Source organism: Chroicocephalus ridibundus, chromosome 3 (genome assembly GCF_963924245.1).
Source record: "Chroicocephalus ridibundus chromosome 3, bChrRid1.1, whole genome shotgun sequence".
Lineage (NCBI taxonomy): Eukaryota > Metazoa > Chordata > Aves > Charadriiformes > Laridae > Chroicocephalus > Chroicocephalus ridibundus.
Genome location: NC_086286.1, coordinates 37,539,359 through 37,560,338, shown reverse-complemented (window position 1 = coordinate 37,560,338; position 20,980 = coordinate 37,539,359). Strand labels below are relative to the sequence as shown.

The 20,980-nt window shown below is 38.0% G+C and overlaps 1 protein-coding gene across 1 annotated transcript in view; it reads left to right on the top strand.

Moving 5' to 3' along the window:
• The window catches only part of TTC27 (tetratricopeptide repeat domain 27), a 132,017-nt gene extending 114,492 nt beyond the window's left edge, over positions 1-17,525 (top strand). Inside the window, exons 16-20 of the mRNA XM_063328806.1 lie at positions 2,942-3,107; positions 9,092-9,289; positions 13,002-13,113; positions 13,705-13,805; positions 17,281-17,525. Of these exons, the coding sequence (XP_063184876.1) occupies positions 2,942-3,107; positions 9,092-9,289; positions 13,002-13,113; positions 13,705-13,805; positions 17,281-17,403 (700 nt within the window). The 3' untranslated portion in view covers positions 17,404-17,525. The remainder of the gene's footprint in view (positions 1-2,941; positions 3,108-9,091; positions 9,290-13,001; positions 13,114-13,704; positions 13,806-17,280) is intronic.
• Positions 17,526-20,980: the final 3,455 nt, after the last annotated feature.

Sequence of the window (20,980 nt, the reverse complement as noted above, 5' to 3'; positions counted from 1 at the left end):
ATACTAAGATATTTAAGTTAATTGTTTTCTTTTGCTCCCTCATCAAAATCAAGCTTTACTTCAACCAGGCTCTTAAATCAGTCCCACCCAAGGATAGTGCATTTGGGTAAGGCTTAGTGGAGTCTCAAACAACAGACAAATATAAAATGTGTAAGTCTTTTTGAAAAGTGTATGCAAACAACTTGCTGACACCCAAATGAAAGGGGTTTTGTTGTTTTTTCAATTTGTTTGTTTTTTTAAGAGTCCACAAGTTTTGTGTATTCTGAATTTCCTCCAGAAAAATTAATTGTGATGAAAACAGCCTCTACTCTTCAGTTTACCAGAAAAACTTCTCTGGGTGCTGGGAGGCCTTTGAAATCTAGATCTCATATTTCTCAGAATAAACTGGGACTGGCCCTCTGTCCTTTGGGTGAAAGATTCCTGGTTTCCAAGACAGGATGTTGCACTAGTTTCCTGTTTGGATATGAATTGGTTTAACTGTTGCCCTGGTTAAGGATACTCCATCGTTATATGATTTATTAAGAGGACTTTATTAGCATAGCAAGGATGATGATTTGAGGAATACAATTTCTGTCCCATCCCTCTGGTATCTTGGCTACATTTCACAGTACCATCTGATTGGCATCTGCCCTCCTGATAACTTATTAACTGTTTTGAGAAGATGGGGGGTATCATACAGGCTAATCCTGCAGATGTTGAAGACCAGTTTCAGAAACAGTTTTTCAAGGTGATTGGGGTACATCAGTCAGCAAGAGCATCTTCCAGCCTATCAGAGAGCTGTGGCACATCCCAGCTTCCATTGTAGCAAAATCCACAGAGGAAGGAGCGGGTCTCTGTCTTTTCTAATATAATCTATCAAAATCAGGATCTGAAATCCCTTACTAGGACTGTTAACAGGGGAGGAGACCCAACTGTTAGTACATTTACTCGGCAGCATCACATATATCAGAAGAGAGAGAAAAGGGGAGTGAACATGGGAAAATCCTACGGGTGGACTATTCTGCTGTAACCATGCCAAATGACCTGGTTTCCTTCAATAATTTTGCTCTATCAGTCAGCTCTCTTCGCGTGTATTTGGTAACTCTTTTAATACTATGGGCTTAGATTGGCAGTTATTTACATTTTTCCCTGACCCAGCCATTCCAAACTTTTAATGGCCTGATCCACTCGTTAGATACTCCCTTTTCCTGGCTGGGATATTTACACTCTCCTGGATCCTCTTTTTGAAACTCAACCAACAATTTCTTTGAGCTGTCTTTCTTTAGAGACAGCATTTTTAGCAACTTACTCAAGGAATAGAGCAAGTGAACTACAAATTTTGAAAACAAGGCATCCTTATACGATCTTTATTAAGAAGAGATTTATTGCCATACCTCCCCAAAGAAGAGTTTTACCAGCCTGGGAAAACTCTGTTTCAAGTTTTCATTTAAAGTTATTTATTCCTTTGTATTTTTTCTAGATATCATGAGTGTCCAGCTGAGAGTAAGCTTTAGTTTCTTGAAGTCCTAAGAACCGTATCACTGTGATTGTCTAGCAAAGCTTTTTTTAAAGTATCAAATTTATTGAAACTCTTGACAGTACGTTTTAACGCTTTGAACTGCAGGCACCCAAACCTTACCAACGTATGCTTCAGACTGCATTAGCACTTCTTACTCCTTCTGCCTCCTCTCTGGCAGCGTTGATTGCATGTTGTGCAGGAGGTCATACCTTTGTAAACTGTAGGTCAGCTGCTTTCAGCCCGTATTCTTGATTTGGACAAACTGTCTACAGAAAAGGTGGAGAGGGACCCTTTATCAGGGAGTGTAGCAAAAGGACGAGGGGTAACAGTTTTAAACTGAAAGAGGGGAGATTTAGATCAGATACTAGGAAGACATTCTTTACTGTGAGGGTGGTGAGTCCCTGGAGCAGGTCGCCCAGAGAAGCTGTGGATGCCCCATCCCTGGAAGTGTTCAAGGCCGGTTTGGATGGGGCTTTGAGGAACCTGGTCTAGTGGGAGGTGTCCCTGCCCATGGCAGGGGGGTTGGAACTAGATGATCTTTAAGGTCCCTTCTACCTCTTAACCATTCTGTGATTCTATGATGATTCTACATTCCTTAGCAGAGAAGGTCATTAACGCTCGCCTTGAGTAAGGGAGTGGTACAGAGTTGCCTGCAGTGAATCCATATGAAAAAATAAAGATGCTTCCTGACTTGTCAGTGACTTTATAGGAACTATTCAGTCCACCTTTTTCTTCTGCCACTATGAGATGGTTCACTGGGCAACACCTTTGGTGAAGGACACTAATAGCATTTGGGGCCACTCTGACACATTTCTACTGAGCAGTGTAGCGTCAGGGAACAGAGAGCATAAGTAAAGCTTCCAGCTGACATAAGAAAAAAATGGTTGAAAATGATGGGCTTCTGTGCAATGGGTGTGCATGTTTACCACGTGCAAATGTTTAAAATAAATCACAAAAAGCTGTTATTGTTAAGTAACCTTCCTTTGTGTGATGAAATGAGTCAATATCATTCCGCATCTGCCATGAACTCTGTGATTTTTAATTTTTTAATATGTGTTACAACTGCAGCATGAGTAAGATTGTTTTCTCATGATTCCAGTTAAAAATTCAGGAAAGAAAATATTACCATAGATGGCACAATTCTAATGATTTTTTTGTCAGAATGTAATTATGAGAGCTAACATAGAAACCACCTAGTTCAGACTCCACAAAGCGTATTGTGGAGTGAACTGATAGAAAGTAACTGGCAAGAGAGGTTAAAGAATTATCAGTATTGTAAATTATGAACAATAACTTTTACATTGCACTGCTTTCTAAACCTGATTTTTTAAATAAGCAGCTTTTTAGTTGATAAAGTGCCAGCTGATTTTAATATAGAAATCTTCTATAGTAAATCTTTATATAGACTCTTCTTTTCTATTCTCGTTTTTTATTATTGATTAGAATCAAGGCATTTCGAACCCTCCAAGAAGCTCTGAAGTGCAACTATGAGCACTGGCAAATATGGGAGAACTATCTTCTCACCAGTACAGATGTTGGAGAGTTTTCAGAAGCAATTAAAGCTTATCACCGGCTCATGGACTTAAGAGAAAAGTACAAGGATACGCAGGTGGGGAAGTTTTCGTGTTAAGTCATCATATATGTTCATTAATTTTTCTTGTGAGACAGGGAGAGATTTCTGCTGTAATGGTATGAGTAATGATAGTACACATACCAGTGAAGTTATGTGGGCAAGACATTTAATTTTTTGAGATCTGGACTGTAAGACTAAGTGTTTAAAATAAAAATGGACAAAAGGAAACCAGATTCCACAAATGAGCCTTTGAAAGTGAATTATGTTTCATAGATGGAATGCATTACAGTCAGAACATTGATTCTTAATAATTCAAACAAAGAAAAATAAAGGAGGTATTTTGGTCAGCTTCCACTGTACTTCAATTAAATTTAGTTACCTTCTATGTTTGTAAATGTATGCTCTGGATAAAATCCAGAGAGCCTACTTTAACAGCTTCAGCTGGGATGTTACCTTGCCTAAAACCAGGTCCTGACCCGAGCAGGGTTCTGTATACTCAGTGGAAATGGCAAGGTGAATCTGAAATGCAAGCCGAGGAATCCCTTAAGCAGAATAGTGAATCACCTCCAAAAGCCTTTGCAAAATTACCGTATCTGGTTGAACAGCTTATGAGCTCTTAGGGAGTTTGTTTGTCGTACCACGGTAAGAGGACCCAGCTGCTGCTGGTCATTGATTCCAGGAGTACGTTTCTTTTCTTATCCCATAAAATGATTGAAAGTACCTTTCCTGGATCTTGGGAGTCTGAGTGATGAGGAGAGAGAACAGATAGAATTAATTATGGTTGCGGAAACATCTCGTTTGCTCACTGGGGGCAGGGATGTTAAAAGCTCTTTTCAGTTTACTTTTTAAAATCAAATTTTATGTGACTACAGTCCTTACTGTTATAAAGCCAACCACCCACAGGATAACATTCAGTATGAATGAAATCTTTTGGGTTTGATATGGCTGAACATTAAAAGGTCTCAAACTCTCTATGCACTAACAAGTATCTATGGAAAATAGTCTATGGTAAAGATTAGTGTGTTTGGCAGCTACAGTATTGTGGTACTGGTGGGGCTTGTGAGTCTATTCATGGAACATCTTGTAGATGATTGGCTTTTTTAATTAATTTTTTTCTCAATTGTTAATTTAAATAACATTTTTAGGGGTGGTCTACTGTATTATTTTAGTCAGATTGACAGCTGGCCAGGAATAGAACTTTCTACATGTATTTGTCCATTTTATATACTTTGAGATAATAAACACTCCTAGTAGTATATTTTGACAAATTGTATGTAGGATATTTTATTAAAGTATTTGGGGATATTGCTTGCACTAAATTTCTATTTTTGTTGTATAACTCTTGTCATCTTGTTCCCATACAACTTTTATCATTTTTACATAAGTGTATATATGCTATGTATCGAAAATATTATTTTTTATGCATCCAGATTTTAACTTTGGCTTCTGATATGTAAAGTGCTTTATAGGTTTCATCATAACTTCTAATACAGTTTCCTCAATTAGAAGGATTTACTAGTTGGCCAAAAAAAACCTCAGAGCCTGATTAAAGAATTTCAGAAAGGCTTTAGTCAATAATCTTACAAGGAAGAGAAGAGTATTCCCATAGTGAAACAAAAAAAAAGCACATACAACTAAAAGCTTCTGCTGAGATTGTTTACAAGGCTCACCAGTAATTTCTGAGCCTCTCCCATTTGCCAACTGGTCTGTTTTAAATAGAGATGCTCTGTAACCCTCTTGTGCAGTTGTATTTTAACGAAGTAAAGTCCTGAACACGGGTAGGTGGAAGCATACACTTCTTTTTCCATGCAAAAAGAGACCATGACCTTCTCTCAGGTTATATTTAGTATTTCGAGTCATAGTAGATTTTAGTTGATAGACTACTAAATTAGGTGATATAGTGGTGAGAAAGAAGGCAGAAATTTAAAAATTGAGAAAAATAAGTATGCATGGGACTGGAAGAAACAAGTTGAGTCATTGATTTCAGTTCTTTGTGAAAACAGAAAGTCAATCACTAACCACTTTTAGCATAATCATTGTTGCAGAACACCGCTTATGAGACTGAATGCATCAATTAAGAGTGTGCAATTGAATGTATAATTTGAAACGTCCTTCCTTTGTGTAGTTACATCGGATTCTTTTATTTCAGTATAGTATGAAGTCATATTTGTAGATCACTGATTTCTTCTAATAACAGTAAAGCATTCATATCTCCATCTGTGATTTCTGTTAGGACATTGCTGTCTTTTTGTGCCAGACTTCTGAGTACAGAATGCAACATTGGGAAATTTTGTTTCTAAGCTATTCTAGTTATTTAACGGTGTCATCCTTGTGGCGAAGGTTCTGAAATCAGAATATTGTGAGACTTGAAGATATGCATCTACAGATTCTGCAAACAGAATTGAACAAGGAAAAGATGAAAGCCTTTTTAAAAATGAGCAACGATGCAATAAGAGATTACAGCAAAGGACATACTTTCAAAAGTCTCAGTTTTCTAGTATTCCCCTTAAATGTTATAAGCATGCCCTCTTACATTCCTTCCTTACTGGTTCTTAAAATTCTTCAAATTTCCATATTCCTTTTAATGTTCATTAATCTACTGAAAAATATACCTTGAAAACCTTTAATATAGATGTTATATAGTAAAAGATAAAGGCTCAATGAATTGTCTGTAGTTTCAGAGAGTAGATCAGTCACTAAAAAGGATTTGAGGATAAAGCCTTATCTGTTGTAGTCATCAATTTAGCCTCTGAATTACTAGTGAGGTGGTAAATACACCTGAAGGATTTCTGCAACTTTGCACCGCACTGCTTTGCACCACCTGCATGTTTGTGGAGGCAAGTAGTCTTTTTCACTTGGAAAGTTGCAGGTCTGTGAATAACAAAGTTATTTTGTGGGTGGCAAAGCTCTTTTGCTATGTTGCTTTCAGAAACCAGATCTTCATCCTGTGCTGTCAAAGAATATGAATTCAGAAGTATGGACAAATACTCTACAATTCTGCAATTCTCTCTGCAATTCTGTGTTCTTGAGAATCTAGCAACGTTTTTCTGTTACCCTGTCCATCAAATATCACCCTCATTTCAGCGGTTCGTGTTGCCTGACTGTTTCTAATAAAAGGTTGCAAGAGCATGTTCCAAGGGGATTTTGAGGACGAAGGGTAGGAATTAGTAACTTCTGGAGCTCTGTTTCTTCTAAGTAGCTCGCTAATGACAATTGTCTTTATAATAAAGCTTTAATTTGGGAGGGGCAAAGGGAGAGCTCATAGACAGTAGATCTGTCATTTTGGATCTGTTATCTGAGGGTTCTCTTCTTGCTTGAGTGCTGTCAAGTTTGATTAGTATTAGTGAAGCTTCTAAAAATGGTTTGACCAAGAGAATTTTTATATGAAAGGAGCTGCTTGGAGAACAGTTGCGGACTGAGATTAAGTGATAGCAAACACAGCATTTAAAAAATATTGGGTTTGTCTCTCTAAGGTTTTGTCCAATGGTGGTTTTTGTTCAGTTTTTAGCAAACACACATCATTAACAAAAGTAAAGGAGAAGGAGGAACGCAGATGGTGTGATGTCACACTAAGCACGGACTCTCTGCACAGTGGTCATATGGAGCCTAGTTCATTAAAAAAGGCATTAAAAAAAAAAAAGCTCTACTGCTTGTGTGGGATCCTGGGCAACAGAGCATTGCTTTAGTAGTCTTGTATGTATGGCAGTTTAAAATCTCTCAAGGATATAAATTAAAAGTTAACATTTAAGACAACCATCTAAAATGGAAAGCTGTGTTACATTGCTGATGCTTTTGGATGATTATCACAATTCACTTGCAATTTGAAATAGCTTTATTTAACAACTGGCCACAGCCAAGTAGCGTTAATGATTCATTTCTGTGTAATGGACCCTTTAATCCGGGCTTTCACACTAGTTTTATTTTAGCTGCTGTAGTGCTAAAGCTTGCATGATGAATTACAAAAAAAATAGATAGATTATTATGATAAAAGTGTAAGCAAAGCCTGAACTCTATGGGAATATGGGTAATTTTTCAGTTGCTAAATCCTACTGACTGAGGAAACTGGTTTGGATTTTTTTTTTATGTGCAAAGAAAATATTGGCTTTAAAACTCTTGACAACTATACATGATATTAATGTGAACTAAATTTTTGGACTTTGAGTAACAATTTTGTTAAACTGAGAAAAATTGATTGAGTAGTCATACATGTATGTATGAATCCTCAGGACCAGTTCTAGTTCCTTTTCAAAAGAGAACATTTAACATTAGTTTAAAGTTTCTTGTTACATCTCTTTTATGTTTTTTATTACAATGCTGTAGTAATGGAAATATCAATACTTGCTGGTATTTTCCTAGCAAATCATTATAGAAGTCCTGATTCATTTAATGCTGGGGTTTAGTCCCTTAGATTCCAAATCATGAATGCAATATGAATTTCAGAACTTTTTGACTATTAATACTTGATCATATTTTCTACTATCTTAAGTGAAAATCTGAGCTCTTTAACAGAAAAGAAAAGAAGGAACAGCCAGTTTCTCATATCATTTTATAAGGGTTATACTGTTAAGGTTTGGGGAGAAAGAGGAGGGGGGAGCTGTTTAGCTGGTGTTCAGATGATATTATGATTTCATATTGATTCTGAAAAGATACCAGGGAGATGTATAATTTGTTTTCACTTATTCTGTTACATAGATTTATTTCCTAACAGCATCAGCCATTTTGATTTATTTGGGGTTTTTTGCCAAAGATTTCCTATATCTGATAAGACTTAGTAATTAATTTTTGGGATGCATGTTAATTGAGTCATTCTATAGAAGTGAAGTTGTTTTAGGAAAGCAATGTATCACAAATACTGAACTGCATATGTTTTTATTTTAAGTGTATTTCACATCTTTGAAACCGGTTTTATTACCGTCTCGATACTACTATTGCTATTAATGTGATTTCATCGTGAGTATTAATATCACATGGACAAAAATGTTGAAGCATTAAAGTTGCCAAATGATAGCGTCGCAAGTTAGGAAGTACCAGCATGAATTTGTATACCCTTTACTGGCCTATCTTGAATGCAAGCCGTATGAGAGTTCCATTTTGTTTTATCATTATTTCTTCCCCACTCTATGTGTCTTATGCGCTACACTGAACAGGTAGTTCTCACTTAATAAGCCACAGCTTTTATGGGTTTTATTTTCTTCTAATTCACCATATGATCCCATGTCTTAATCTGCATTTGGTGTTTCTCATTTTATTGAGAGGTAATTGAGGCACAGTGAAACTGTTTTCTAATTTTCAGCATCCGGTTTGGGACACGAAGGCTCATGTTTTTTATTCTGGGACACTTGGTATTACGTAGCATTTCATACATGCACAGCCCAACTTGCATTGAGTTCACCAGCAGCTGTACGTGCTCAGCATTTTTGCAGGTCAGATCCCACATTCTCAAGCCGATGACTCAGAAAGTACAGCCATTATGTGACTACTTGTAAAAAGTTTGATTGTAAAAAGTTTAGTGCACCAGTAGTGCATTAAACACAGAGTTTTGCAGAGTAGCATTCAGTGGCCTTCCAGTTTAATCTCATCCACTATACATCTTTCAGTTTCTGCAGGTAGTTAAATAGAGGTCCTGTAAACAACAGTGTCTTCCGTTACCTGAATTAATCTGGTTCAGCCTGTTTACTGATCTTTTTATAATGATACTATAAGGTGAAAATATCTTTGGGACACTGTCACAATTTCCTGTACCATTGTCTTTCACACTAGTCTGTCCTGGTAGCCCAAATTGCTATCTGAGCTCTTTGGCATCTTTATCTTCACCAACCATAGAATCTTACAAATGTGGTTTAAATTAGTTGAATTACTCCCTTAATAATGTATGTCTTTGTAAATTCTATAGTTGTCATATGGTACTATATTTGTATTTTCCTGAATCATTAATAGACTCCATAAATTACAGATAACCATTATATATTTGGTTGTTGATTTGAGCCGAAATAAAAGCTCTCTCCTGGTGCTTTTTTAAGGTGCTGGCTATTCTGGTCAGAGCGGTCGTGGATGGTATGGCAGATCGCACTGGAGAGGTAGCGAGTGGATTGAAGGGGAAATTGCAAGAGCTCTTGGGCAGAGTGACTTCACGAGTGACAAATGATGGGGAGATCTGGAGACTTTATGCCCGACTGTATGGAAATGGACAGAATGATAGTGCTGAAGATATTGAAAAGGTAAGCGTCTTGTGAGGTATAGGTTTTCATGGATATACATTTCTGGTATAAACCATCTGCTCTCTAACAAACTGTAGTGCTATCGTAAGACATGCTCTTGTTCCAGACATGTTTTGCTTTAGTGTTTCTATAAGCTTATGTTGTGTTTTTCACGTTCTTAACAGCACACGTTTTTATTATCTAACAGGAGCAGGATGGTTTACATCAATGGTTTTTTTTATTTTAAAAAAAATCTCTTATCAGTATTTCATTTTAAAACATCCTATTACAGCATATGTGCATTGTCTTGGATTTGTATTCTGAAACTTTTCTTGTCAGCAATCCAGTGGCTATAATTTAATGGTGGTGGTGTTATTTGTTTTAATTGGAATCTTTGATTCTGAAGACAAGATATTGCAGCTTCTGGAAAAAAGTGGATCTTAATAGCATGACCCAGTGGCATCATCAGCCATCTATATTCTTCTTTGCAATCATTTAAGATAGTCTATACCACAGTTAGAGTTCCCAGAGTAAAAATGCTTTGTCCTTACTTAGCTTAAAATGGAACGAAATAACACTATTTAATTCTTAGTCTATTGAACCATTGGTTTCTCTTTACCCGTCTCTCGTTTTGCTGTGTTGACTTCCATCTCTTGTTCCTATCACTTCCCAGGTAATTGAGTTGATTGTATTTCCAAAATAGCCACTCTGCGTTGCTAGGAGTGTTTACTTTGTTGTATGCTGAAGTGGGCTTTGCATTTGGTATTAACTTTCCAAAATTCAAATATCCTTGCCCACTCCAAAAATGCTTAGGGGTTATCAGATCTTCACTGAAGCTGAAAATACCATGTGGTCAGTATTCAGTATATGTTTCTTAATGGGGGTACAACTTTGGCCTGGGCAAAAATGTCAGTCTGGAGGATTGCTTGTCACTTGATGTCAAGCATATTATGCAGATGGTTGGGCCTACAAATTGTATGCCAGTGGGGTTAAACTTATAATTATTTGGGCCTTGCTTATTGTCTTCCTCTTTACGCTTTGCCCTGTGAAATGCCTTGCTTATTCATTGCTGGTGTCCATTATAACTCCAATTCCTCCCTTTTTTCCTTCCCTGTTTTTCTTTACAGCTGAACAATAAAAGAGTTTTGGCCTATTTAGTATTCAGAAATACAGACACTGCAATATCCTGTAATGTATCCTCAAATTCTTACTCAGACATGCGAAGTAGCAGAGCCCTGTCTATACTATAAATGTAATCATTTCAGAATCTGGTTACATCACAGTATTTTTCACTAACCCAGTTAAAAACATGGTTTCAATTTGTAGAGTAGACAGGAGTTTAACTGTGTTTCCTAATCAGGGTGGTTGTGGAACACACGGTCTAGCTTGCCCTGCAAAATGGAATGATGTTTATAAATTCTTAAGGTATGCTTACGTGTGTATCCAAGTATCCTGATACGATGGTACCATAGATATAGATCATGAAAGAGCAAAACTGCCTACAGACACAGCATATATTAATTTACAGTGTAACAATTAATTTACAGGACAGTAGATAATCACTGGTAGCTTTACTGATATCATATTATAAAGTAAAAATGTTAAAAACAGTATTTATTGCCTTCACCGCCACAAGCACCATCATGTGTCAGTCAGATATTAAGTAAATATAACTATCTGTAGAAAAATTCAAGATGTATCGTTGCAGTTTTCCACCCACATTTATTATGCAAAAGGTCAATGAATTCTGAAAGGACATTATTTACTATATTGCGGCATCACAGGACAGAGAGATTGGAACAGATCACAGAGTCCCAGAATGGTTTGGGTTGGAAGGGACCTTAAAGATCATCTCGTTCCAGCCCCCCTGCCATGGGCAGGGACACCTCCCACTAGACCAGGCTGCTCAAAGCTGCATCCAGCCTGGCCTTGAACACTTCCAGGGATGGGGCAGCCACAACTTCCCTGGGCAACCTGTTCCAGTGCCTCACCACCCTCACAGTAAAGAATTTCTTCCTGATAGCTAATCTAAATCTACCCTCCTTCAGTTTGAGGCTGTTACCCCATGTCCTATCATTACACTCTATCATAGTATCATGTACCTCCTTACAAAAGAAGGGCTTGATCTTTATTCCATAATGTAATACCTTATTTAGTGCAGATTTGATTATATTTAACCAATTTTCTTCCTAACGTTGCATTTGAAAGAAAAATCTTGTATGTCTGGCTATTGTAAAGAGTGAGTTGGTTGTTGGGGTTTTTTTACCTTTCTGCTTCTGCTGCTGCGTCTGATGCCATGAATCACTAGAGTCTACAATTACAATTCACAACAGCACATTGTGAATTGAATCAAAGTCAGGCAGGGTATACAAGTTACTATCAAAGTGTTCCGCTTGTGCTTTTTTCTCTTTAGTTTAGCATATATTTACTCTTACACTTTTATGTATCTAACCTCCCACTTCATTCAGTACTTCATTCTTTGCTGAACACAGTCCAGTCCACCCCTTTCCCACTGAGGAATCTTTCCATCCTTCAAGCTTCCTGCTGATCCATACCCAGGCTATGAAACCCTTCTGTCCCTTGAACTTTCCCCAGCTCATCACTGTTTCCTTCCGGGATAAATCCAGGTTCCAGAAGTGCAAACAAAGAGCCCACAAGGCTTTGAATTCTTTCCCCTCCCTGACATCTGTCAGCAAAACCCCCCTAATTTGCTGCTCTCACTCAGACGTGTGCAGACTGAAATCAGACTGTTGTAAAAACTGTTGTTCCTTCTCTTGGAAGTTCTTGCTTCTGCTGGCCAGAACTACTGCCAATTATAACCTAAGTTATTATGAAAAAATTTGCTCTGATTTGACTTAATATGCCTTTACTGCAATTCACAGCAGCACAAGCACTTCAGTCAGCTGTGCCATAATGACTGGAATTCCGGTGGGAGAGAGAACATAGAAGCTTCTGGGGTGATGACCCTCAAATTTAATCTGTATTTGTTCAGCAATCAGAAGTCTTTATTGCACTCATGTACATGTCCTGCACTGAAAGTTTTTTATTCCTTTATATGATATCTAAACTCTTGAAGAGTTGGCATTGAACCAAGCCATGTAACTTCTGGCATGTATTTGTTTTGTGTTTCTGACGCTGTAGAAAGAAAACAAAATTCAAAAGCAAAACTTAATTTCTTCTGCTTAAATTTTTCATGTTTTTTTTTCCTTAATGGGACCCTCCTTCCATATTGTTTACATTTATTTTTCCTGTTCACACTGTGAACCAGAGCAGTATGGCAGCTAATAGCTATGTCTGTAAAATACATTATTTGCCAAGAATACATATACAGAAAGAAAGCTTTGATGTATTCAGTTATAAATTTTTTAGGTACAAAATTGCTGTTCAAAGTGTGAGTACAAGTATTTTTCCCTTTTTCATGTGCATTTAATTATGATGACTTGGCAAACATGGGTCACGTCCATCAGTCTAGACAGATTTTTAAAAGATAAAAATTAGACACATGTTACTTTATATGACTCTCATACTTGAAAAGCAATATTGGTGAAGAACATCTGTGTTACAGCTGGTGCTTACCGTTGCAGAGAAGGACGCTACTCCAACTCACAGGAAATCAAGCATAGTAAAGATACATCCATTTTCTTGATTAAGCATTCATTTCATAGATACTTAAAACTAAATGATCTCCTAGTTTGTTTTCTCACATACTGATCACTTTTTTTCCTCCTTGCAGTCACTGCAGTGTCTCACTAAGGCACATAAATGTGAAATTCAATCAAGTGATTGGGAGAAAGATGTTTCGTCTTTTAAGGAAGTGGTGAAAGGAGCCATAGAGATTGCACATGGTATGTTCTACCTGAAAAGAACTTTCATTATTCATGAAGAGTGTAGCAAATATTTATTAAGCTTAGTAACAAAACAATATTATACTTTACCCATTATATTTATTCCTGCTATTGGGAGTTCTCTAATAGAGAGCATCATCCTGATAGTGCATACAAAAATATGGTTGGAATGAGGCAGAAATTGTGTTGGGTGAGTCAGTAAACATGACTTATAAACGTGGAATCAATTAATTTCATGGTCTAGCAATTCCATAATGCAAGTGAAAATCATCTGTAGTTCATCTCAGTCCTCAAATCATCATGTAAGTTTAATAGGCTGTCCGGCAGATGGACAAAACTTAGAGTCAGTAAGACTATTCACTTGCTGTGATATTTATGATTAAGGAGGATACATATACCCGCTGGATTTAGAGTTATATTCTCAAAATTACTTGGTATTCTTTTTCTTTGTGTTTCTTTTTGGGGATATTACATTAAAAAATTACCTATGGAAGGTATCAAGATTTTTAATCAAATGTTGTTTAAAGATAATTGCCATAGAGGTAATGCTTTTTTGTTTTGGGGCCCTTTTCTTCTGTGTTTGGATTCTAGTGGCTATAAAATGCAGCAAGAACAAATCTAATCGTCAGGAAGCTTTGCAGATACTTTCTTCAGCTCGGCTCAACTTACGTGGCTTGTCATCCAAAGCAAAGGTAGGAATGTTTGAAAGGCAGGAATTTTTGTTTGAAAGCTAGGAGCCTTTGTTCTGTTGCCAGAAACCATTTCTCTGTTTTGAGTCATTTATAGATCAAATAATACCTACCTGTCCCAGTGCATCATCAGGTGGATATTCACCTGTACACTGTTAAGGATTCCAGGTTTAAGAAGACTTTTATTTCTGATCTTCCTGCTAGGCTTTGACCAAAATAAACCCACTACTCTAAAATGTCGATGATATCTCTTAGACTATGTTAGAATTTTACTTAAAATCTTGGGCAAACAGACTCGACTGTTTGGAAGAAATCAGTCATTTCAAAGACATCTTCCTTATGTCAGTAGTCATGGGGGAAGCAGGGCAGTCTCAGAAAGAATGGATGTAAACCTGCAGAAAGGACTAAAATGTGTCACGGCTACTTTGCATCACCTGAAGTATTTTAAAAACAGAGTTATTTATTAAAAGAGAGAACTAATTTTTAATAAGGTTTTCGTGGATACCCTCCCAATTCAGATATTAATTCGTTGGAAAATACCATGTTTGAATCATGTTTTGGTTTTGGAGTTGTGCCTCCATAGCCAGGCACCCAAAGAACCGAGTCTGTTTCTGCACCATTATTATCCTAATTTTACCCGTCATCTGACAACATGAGACACAGCCATTGTTTAACTGAAGACTGATCTGGAATATGTTTTTATTCAAAACACACTTAATGTCTTAAAGAAGTATTCTTGCTGGCTGTGTGTGGGGTTTAGTAAATGTGAATTACAGAGCATAAGTTTTATAATACGTGTGCTTGTGTTACAACGTGTTGATCCGTCATCAGTGTGCTAAAATTGTCTTGCTCTCTTTCAAATCCTATAATTTTAAGGATAAAAGCCTAGGAAAGTTGTATAAGCAGACACAAGCTAGCTCCATAACTCTGCTTTTAGATACCAGCATATATACGTCTTTGGAATGTGGTGAAAAAAGCCACAACGTGTATGTTTTGTTGTGATTCACAAAATGATTTAAAAAAAAAAAAAGTGTTTAGACTGAGTATGACTGTAGAGAGAAAGCAAGACTACTTGACATAAATGATATAAATGCAAGTACAGGTGGTTTATATTATGCAAGATCATCCAGTGTCTGAAAGATTAAAAATAGTTGAGTCTAGTAAATTGTATTCTTAATTCCTGAGGGCACTAATTAAATGAACATCACTATTATCGGCAGATAAAGGTGCCGCTAAGTTCTATGGCACTTCTGAGAAAACTGACATGTTAGAGATAAAGCCGTTGGTGTGACCTCACTGTTTTTGCATACTTTCCAAGATGCCATCTTATTTTTAATTTGAAGTCATATTGAGTTTCCAAAGTGCGTTGTGGTTTAAAAACTCATCCATCTTCTGTGAGAGCCTATGCACAAACAGTTTAGCACTGTTTATGCCTGTCCAAGCTTGACTGCAGCATCTCTTTTTGCTGCCTTGTGAGTCAATACCAGTGTGGGGTTTTTTTTCCTTTTAACAGAGAAAAGCAGTTAAAACAATGGTCTAAGAGCAGACTCGGTAGTTAAGATTTCAGAAGGAAAAAAGGAGCAGTGAAAGTAACTTTTAAAAGATGAAATTCCAAAAAATATGTTGTTAGGACATGCAATTGGAACAAGTCGTTAGTTTTTGTACAGGTGAAACAACGTCACTTCTCGGACTTCTCGCCTTTTCCTGGAATCTCCATCTCTGACATTCCAGCTCCTGTGTTGTGCTGGATTCATGATGCACCCACATTCTGCTGAAGGCTGCAACTCAAAAATATGTTGTTAATGGGTTCCTTTCTGTACAGAGCCTTCTGGGCAGTCGCACGCTCTGGCAAATAGCGTAGTGGGCTTTCTATTGCTCCTTGCCCCCATGCATCATTTGGATCTGACAGGTGGGGTCTCCAAAAAGGAGAAAGGTCATGGAGCTGTATCGTAAAGGCATGAAATGTGTGTACTGTTGTGGGGAAACATGGGGCACAAAGCCCAAAGAATGATGGCGCGTGAGACTTCCCCAGGCTGCATCTAGTTGAATAGATCTCTTCAACTGTGTGAAAAAAAATAATGAACAATTAATTATATCATCCTGATTTATTTAGCTGTCTTAGCCAGAAAGAACCAAACTTTTCTGTCACATTCCTAGTGTGAGGTTTTTGGGCTGGAAGTCAGAAAAGTTTCTGTACTTGTAGCAGGAACATGTTCCTATTTTTGTGTAAGATGTTCCTTTGTTCAGTGACAACACTGTTCTAAGGCACATTGAAGACCTCGGTTCAGGCCTTCTAAGTACATTTTTGTTTATATACGTATCTGTATTGTCCCATTATACTTTGATGATATAATGATGTACAGATGTATTCCAGAGCAACTTTTGTTTTCTTGATTTGTTTTTGTCTCTAAATGTAGGCTTTTTATTTGTGTCAAATGAAGTGTGAATCACTCTCCCTTTACATAATAAAGGGAAAACATATGTTTTGGTCCACCACCACCACCACCATATTTCTGTGGAGTGGTACCTCACACAGCTGCCGTATTACTTGAGTCAAATGACAGGTCTTGCAATACCAACATGTTCTGGTGCAGCACACACAAAGCTCCAGTCAGAGCTTGCATATCTCAAGGCTTTAGACAGGTCTTTTAGCATTCCTCTCCCTTGGTTTCCCTGTAAATACGTGAAGATTATGATTGCTCATAATGTAGCTGCTTTGTGGTTTTGTTAATGTCTTAAGGTCTTTAAGAACAAACTATTTTTATTACTCTGTAGTGTTTTGTTTTCTCTTGTATAACTTAATTACACACAGATTAACGTCTCCACCCACGCATGTCTTAACACCACATGTTAAAATATGTTTATTTGGGGTTTTGGAGAAAATGACGCAACAGAATATGACACTGGGAAAACTGGCCATTAAAATTCAACTACTACACAACTACTAATTTATCAGCAGGTGGGTTTGTAAACTGTAGTGACAGTGAGATCGTCTTCTAATTTGAATTTCATGGTGAAGTCCTTCACTTTTGATGGGATTAGGAGTTAGCGTAGGCAGTCAAGTCAGAGCAGAAACCCAGCATCCACAGGAGGATTCAGCCCCTTTGGCAAAATATCAAGCGTGTGGCACAGACCACACATCTACATAAGTGTGTGTGTGTGTGTATGTATACATAGAGATATATGCACCTTTTGTTCATTATTATGGTTTAGTGATGGGTTTTGTCAGTGTTAGGTTGATGGTTGGACTAGATGATCTGAAAGGTCCCTTCCAATCTAGGCAATTCTATGATTAGCCACGAAATTGACTTTTTAAAGAGAGAGATTCCATCATAGGTACCAAAAATAGGAAAGGCAGGATAGTGGTGATGAGCTTTCTGTATTCTGTCTCTACGCAGAAACAGAGAAACTGTTTTATTCTGTATCTATTCTGTTCTATTACCTATTTTAAAATAATGTGTTTCTTTTTGTCATGCAGCAACTTTTTGTAGATGTAACAAGTAATGAGGTTCACAGTGAGATAGCTGATGAGGTGACAACCATGGACAACACGATTGCTGAGCTTCAGGAACTGAGCAACCAGCTGAGAGACCAGTGCTGACATACGGACTGGATTTCATGACAGGAAAACAATAATGACATGTTTCTTTTGCCACAGCTTTTGCTGATGAGATGGTAACAATTCTAATGCAACAACACTCTCAATAAACATTTTTCTGTGCAGTGCTGGTCTTGTGGTTGGCTTTCTTCAGAGTTCAGGCTGCTTTTTAAGACTCGTATCCGCTCTCGCTGCCTTACGAAGTTGCGTGTTTTGGTTCTTCAAGTCCAGGTTTTCTGGAACAGACCTAGTTGCATGTATAAAGCGATTATTGAGGATTAGTTCTGGCTGGCTGGGATGCCCCACCAGCGTTGCGAGCCGGGGTGCGGGAGAGGCGCCATGGCGGAAGGAGACGGACAAGCACCCGGCAGAGGCAGGAGCTGGGCCCAGCCTGTCGCGCTCTACCAGGCAGGCACACAGCCAGTCAGAGGCAGCGTCTGTCTGCCGCTGGCCAATCAGAGGAGCTGTAAGGCCGGCCTGTCAGCGCCGGGGAGCTGAGGTGAGGGCAGGCTGTCATGGCGGGGAGCTGTGTGGGCACCGGGGAGCTGCCCGTAGGCCTGAGGTGGCTCACTAGGTCGTCAGGCACTTTCCGATTTTAATTCAGTGTTAATTGCTTACAGGGGAGTACGAGTTGGGTCCCCAGAGTAAGAATTTAGTCTTTTTTGTTATGCTTGCAATGCAATCAAAGTAGCAGGGTGTTTGTTGCATTAGGATTATACAAACAGTTATTACTTGAAGCAGTATTATTTTATTCAAAAATACATAACCTGTGTCTCACGGGCAATAGTCTAGCGCTTCATTTGGGCCTTTTACAGGCTTGGGGGTTTCCCCCCGCTGAAGCAGCAATAAAACGGCAATCTAATCTAAAATATTTACATCTAACTAGACCTCAGTAAGTTATTTTCATATCAACTATTTTGCATTATTTCATTTTTAAGCATCCTTGCTGCAGCTTTTCTTAAAACAGGGGTTTTTTTCATGGTTTTCCAGAAACCTATGTAAAATATTTTCTCACTCATCATGATTTTGTCTCTTTCTTCGATATGAGAATGATACAGTCTCTACAAATGTGGTTATCTGTATTCTGGGTATGCACCATCTGTGATACAGTCATTAAAACGATACTGTTACTAAATGGCAATAACACTGTCCCTGAAGAGACAGTCAGAAGGTAAAAGGAAACCAAAGAATTAATTGGCTTTGAAGCAGCAGTAAAAGCGTGTTATTTTGGTGTGCAAAGGGGGAAACCATCTTGTTGCCTTTGTAAAGTTTTGTATCCTTGTAAAGCTTCTTAGAAAGGAGAAGAAATTATTTGCTGCCGGTATTTCAACATGAGGTTCCCACAAAAATTATTATCTTAACAAAGGGTTTACCTGCTAGTGAAGGAGAGCTGGCTCCAAAGCACTTCCTCATTGAAATGGCCCAGAAAGGGAGGAGGCATTAAAGTTTGTGCAGAGTGAACTTGCTGGAGCTACTCCCATTTTGCTCCTATGAATAGTGAGGGTTCCACCTGACTGAAAAAAACAGGCTGAGTTTTGTGACAGACTCCCACCATTACTATCTTTTTGTAATTATATTTTTGATATGATTTACCTTATTCACAAAGGAAAAGAAAAAAATATTTAAAACTATGATTTGGTTCCCAGCACTATATTTTATTGGGAAGAAAGGGTTTAGGTGTAGAATCGTTTGGTGGGAGAAAAATCTCCCATTTTTTTTGTGATCTTACGGCAAACTTTAAACCAGAATTATAGCCCACTATCAACTTGAAAACATGAAACTTGAATTCAGTTGTCTTGATTTAAAAGAAAATAATTTCCATTAAGTCTGAGACACTTTTATAACTGAAGTTTGGAAGTGCAGAACATGAAGCCACATTTATTTTTGTGTAAATGGCTTCTGCCTAGCATTTAATAATGCTAGGTGGGAAGTTAACATTTCGTATAGAATATTAGGTCTGTGAGAAGACCTTTATTTCCTTTCCCTTTTGATTTTTTTCCTTTGTTTCTCTGCCTAGGATGGTCACGTGAAAATGTCATTCTGCTCTTCCAATGTGTCACGCCTTCACGTTTTCTCAGCACAGATGTTTTTTCCCTATTTCAGCTTCCCTCTCTTAGCAGATGTGTGGAATACAAACAACTTTGACTTTTACCTAATACAGGGAAAACCTACTGTCCACAGACAGTGTGTTCCTGAAGAGTGGGATGGCTAGTGTTCTTTTCCTGTCATAATTAATGCAATAGAGGGAAAATGTCTGCAGAGACTTAAAAATACACAATTTAAAGACCTATAGACAATATACATGGTGTGGAGGATGGAGAGACAGGAGCTGGCTCACCAGGAGACACTGGCTTTTCCAAATAGATAACCGTCCCAGAAGATCTCAGCCACTTCATCCATGAGACTGAACACTTGATGGAAATCTCTTACCAGGTATGTTCTTGCTTCCTCTTTCTTCGTGTTAGTGGCATTTTCATCTCAGATACAAGGTGAGCCTATACTGCTGCTTTGGAGTTCATCACAGGGGCCTTTTAAAATTCTACAGACACACAGTTTTGTATGGTACTCATTTTCTGTACTCATGCCAGCAGCATTTGGTTCAGAATAGCTCTAGGAGACTGTTGTCATGAAGACAATGTTCCGATAAAAGCTCTGGCTGTCAAAAAAAACTTGCTAGTGTGCTGGTATGGAAAGAGGAAGGATCTTTCCTAAACAGACTGCAGACTTTCCAGATGTCCATCTTATGGGGAGCATCTGTCTTCTAATAATGGGATGTTTTTCACTCAAATCGCTCCCATGACAACTGCAGAATCCTTGAAGGTTTAGCAAAACTGGACAGTGCTTTCCCGGTGTAGTTGTGACACCTACAAATACCTCTGTAACGTCTATGTTATTTTCAAGTGCTCTATCTACAGCTATATGATAACGATTACTTAGTGTAGGATGGACTTGGTTAAGCAGTATTTTGCAGGAATGGCTTACAGTTCACAGTAGAACTTCTGGTACTTACGATCTTTTTTTCTTTTTTACTTTAGAAGTATTAGGGATTACCCATTTTGTCATCTGTCTGCCATTAGAGCTAATTTGGTGTGAAGTAGAGGTAAAATGGATAAGTCTAGAATTTTTCAACTTCTGCGACAGGGAAAGCAACTCTCTCGGGGTTTTGAAGATGAGTATAAAGCCAGTAAACCTTGTAGGAAGTATGATGTATGAAAAAGAATTTATTTCCACAGCCTGAGAAGGTTTGTTTATATGTCTTTGACCCAACATGGTTCAACCTATGATGTATTTTCAGCCACTAGTGGTTAGAACCCAGGGAAGATCTGACTCACCCAGAAGGCTGTGTCTACACAGAAGAAGGGTACGCAGCCGGGCGTGGTGCTAAAAGGTTTTCTTGAGTTGGGACATTACTCACGAGCAGAAGTGAATGTTCTTAAGGCCAGTGAGGCCATGCTGACTCAGGCGGGTCATCCCGAATAAATGCCAGTAAATGCTGTGTTCCACATCACATCGTCCTCGATGTTCCTTCCACCACATTAACTGGTACATTCAGAAAAGCAGGCAGCTCTCATCCTATCAT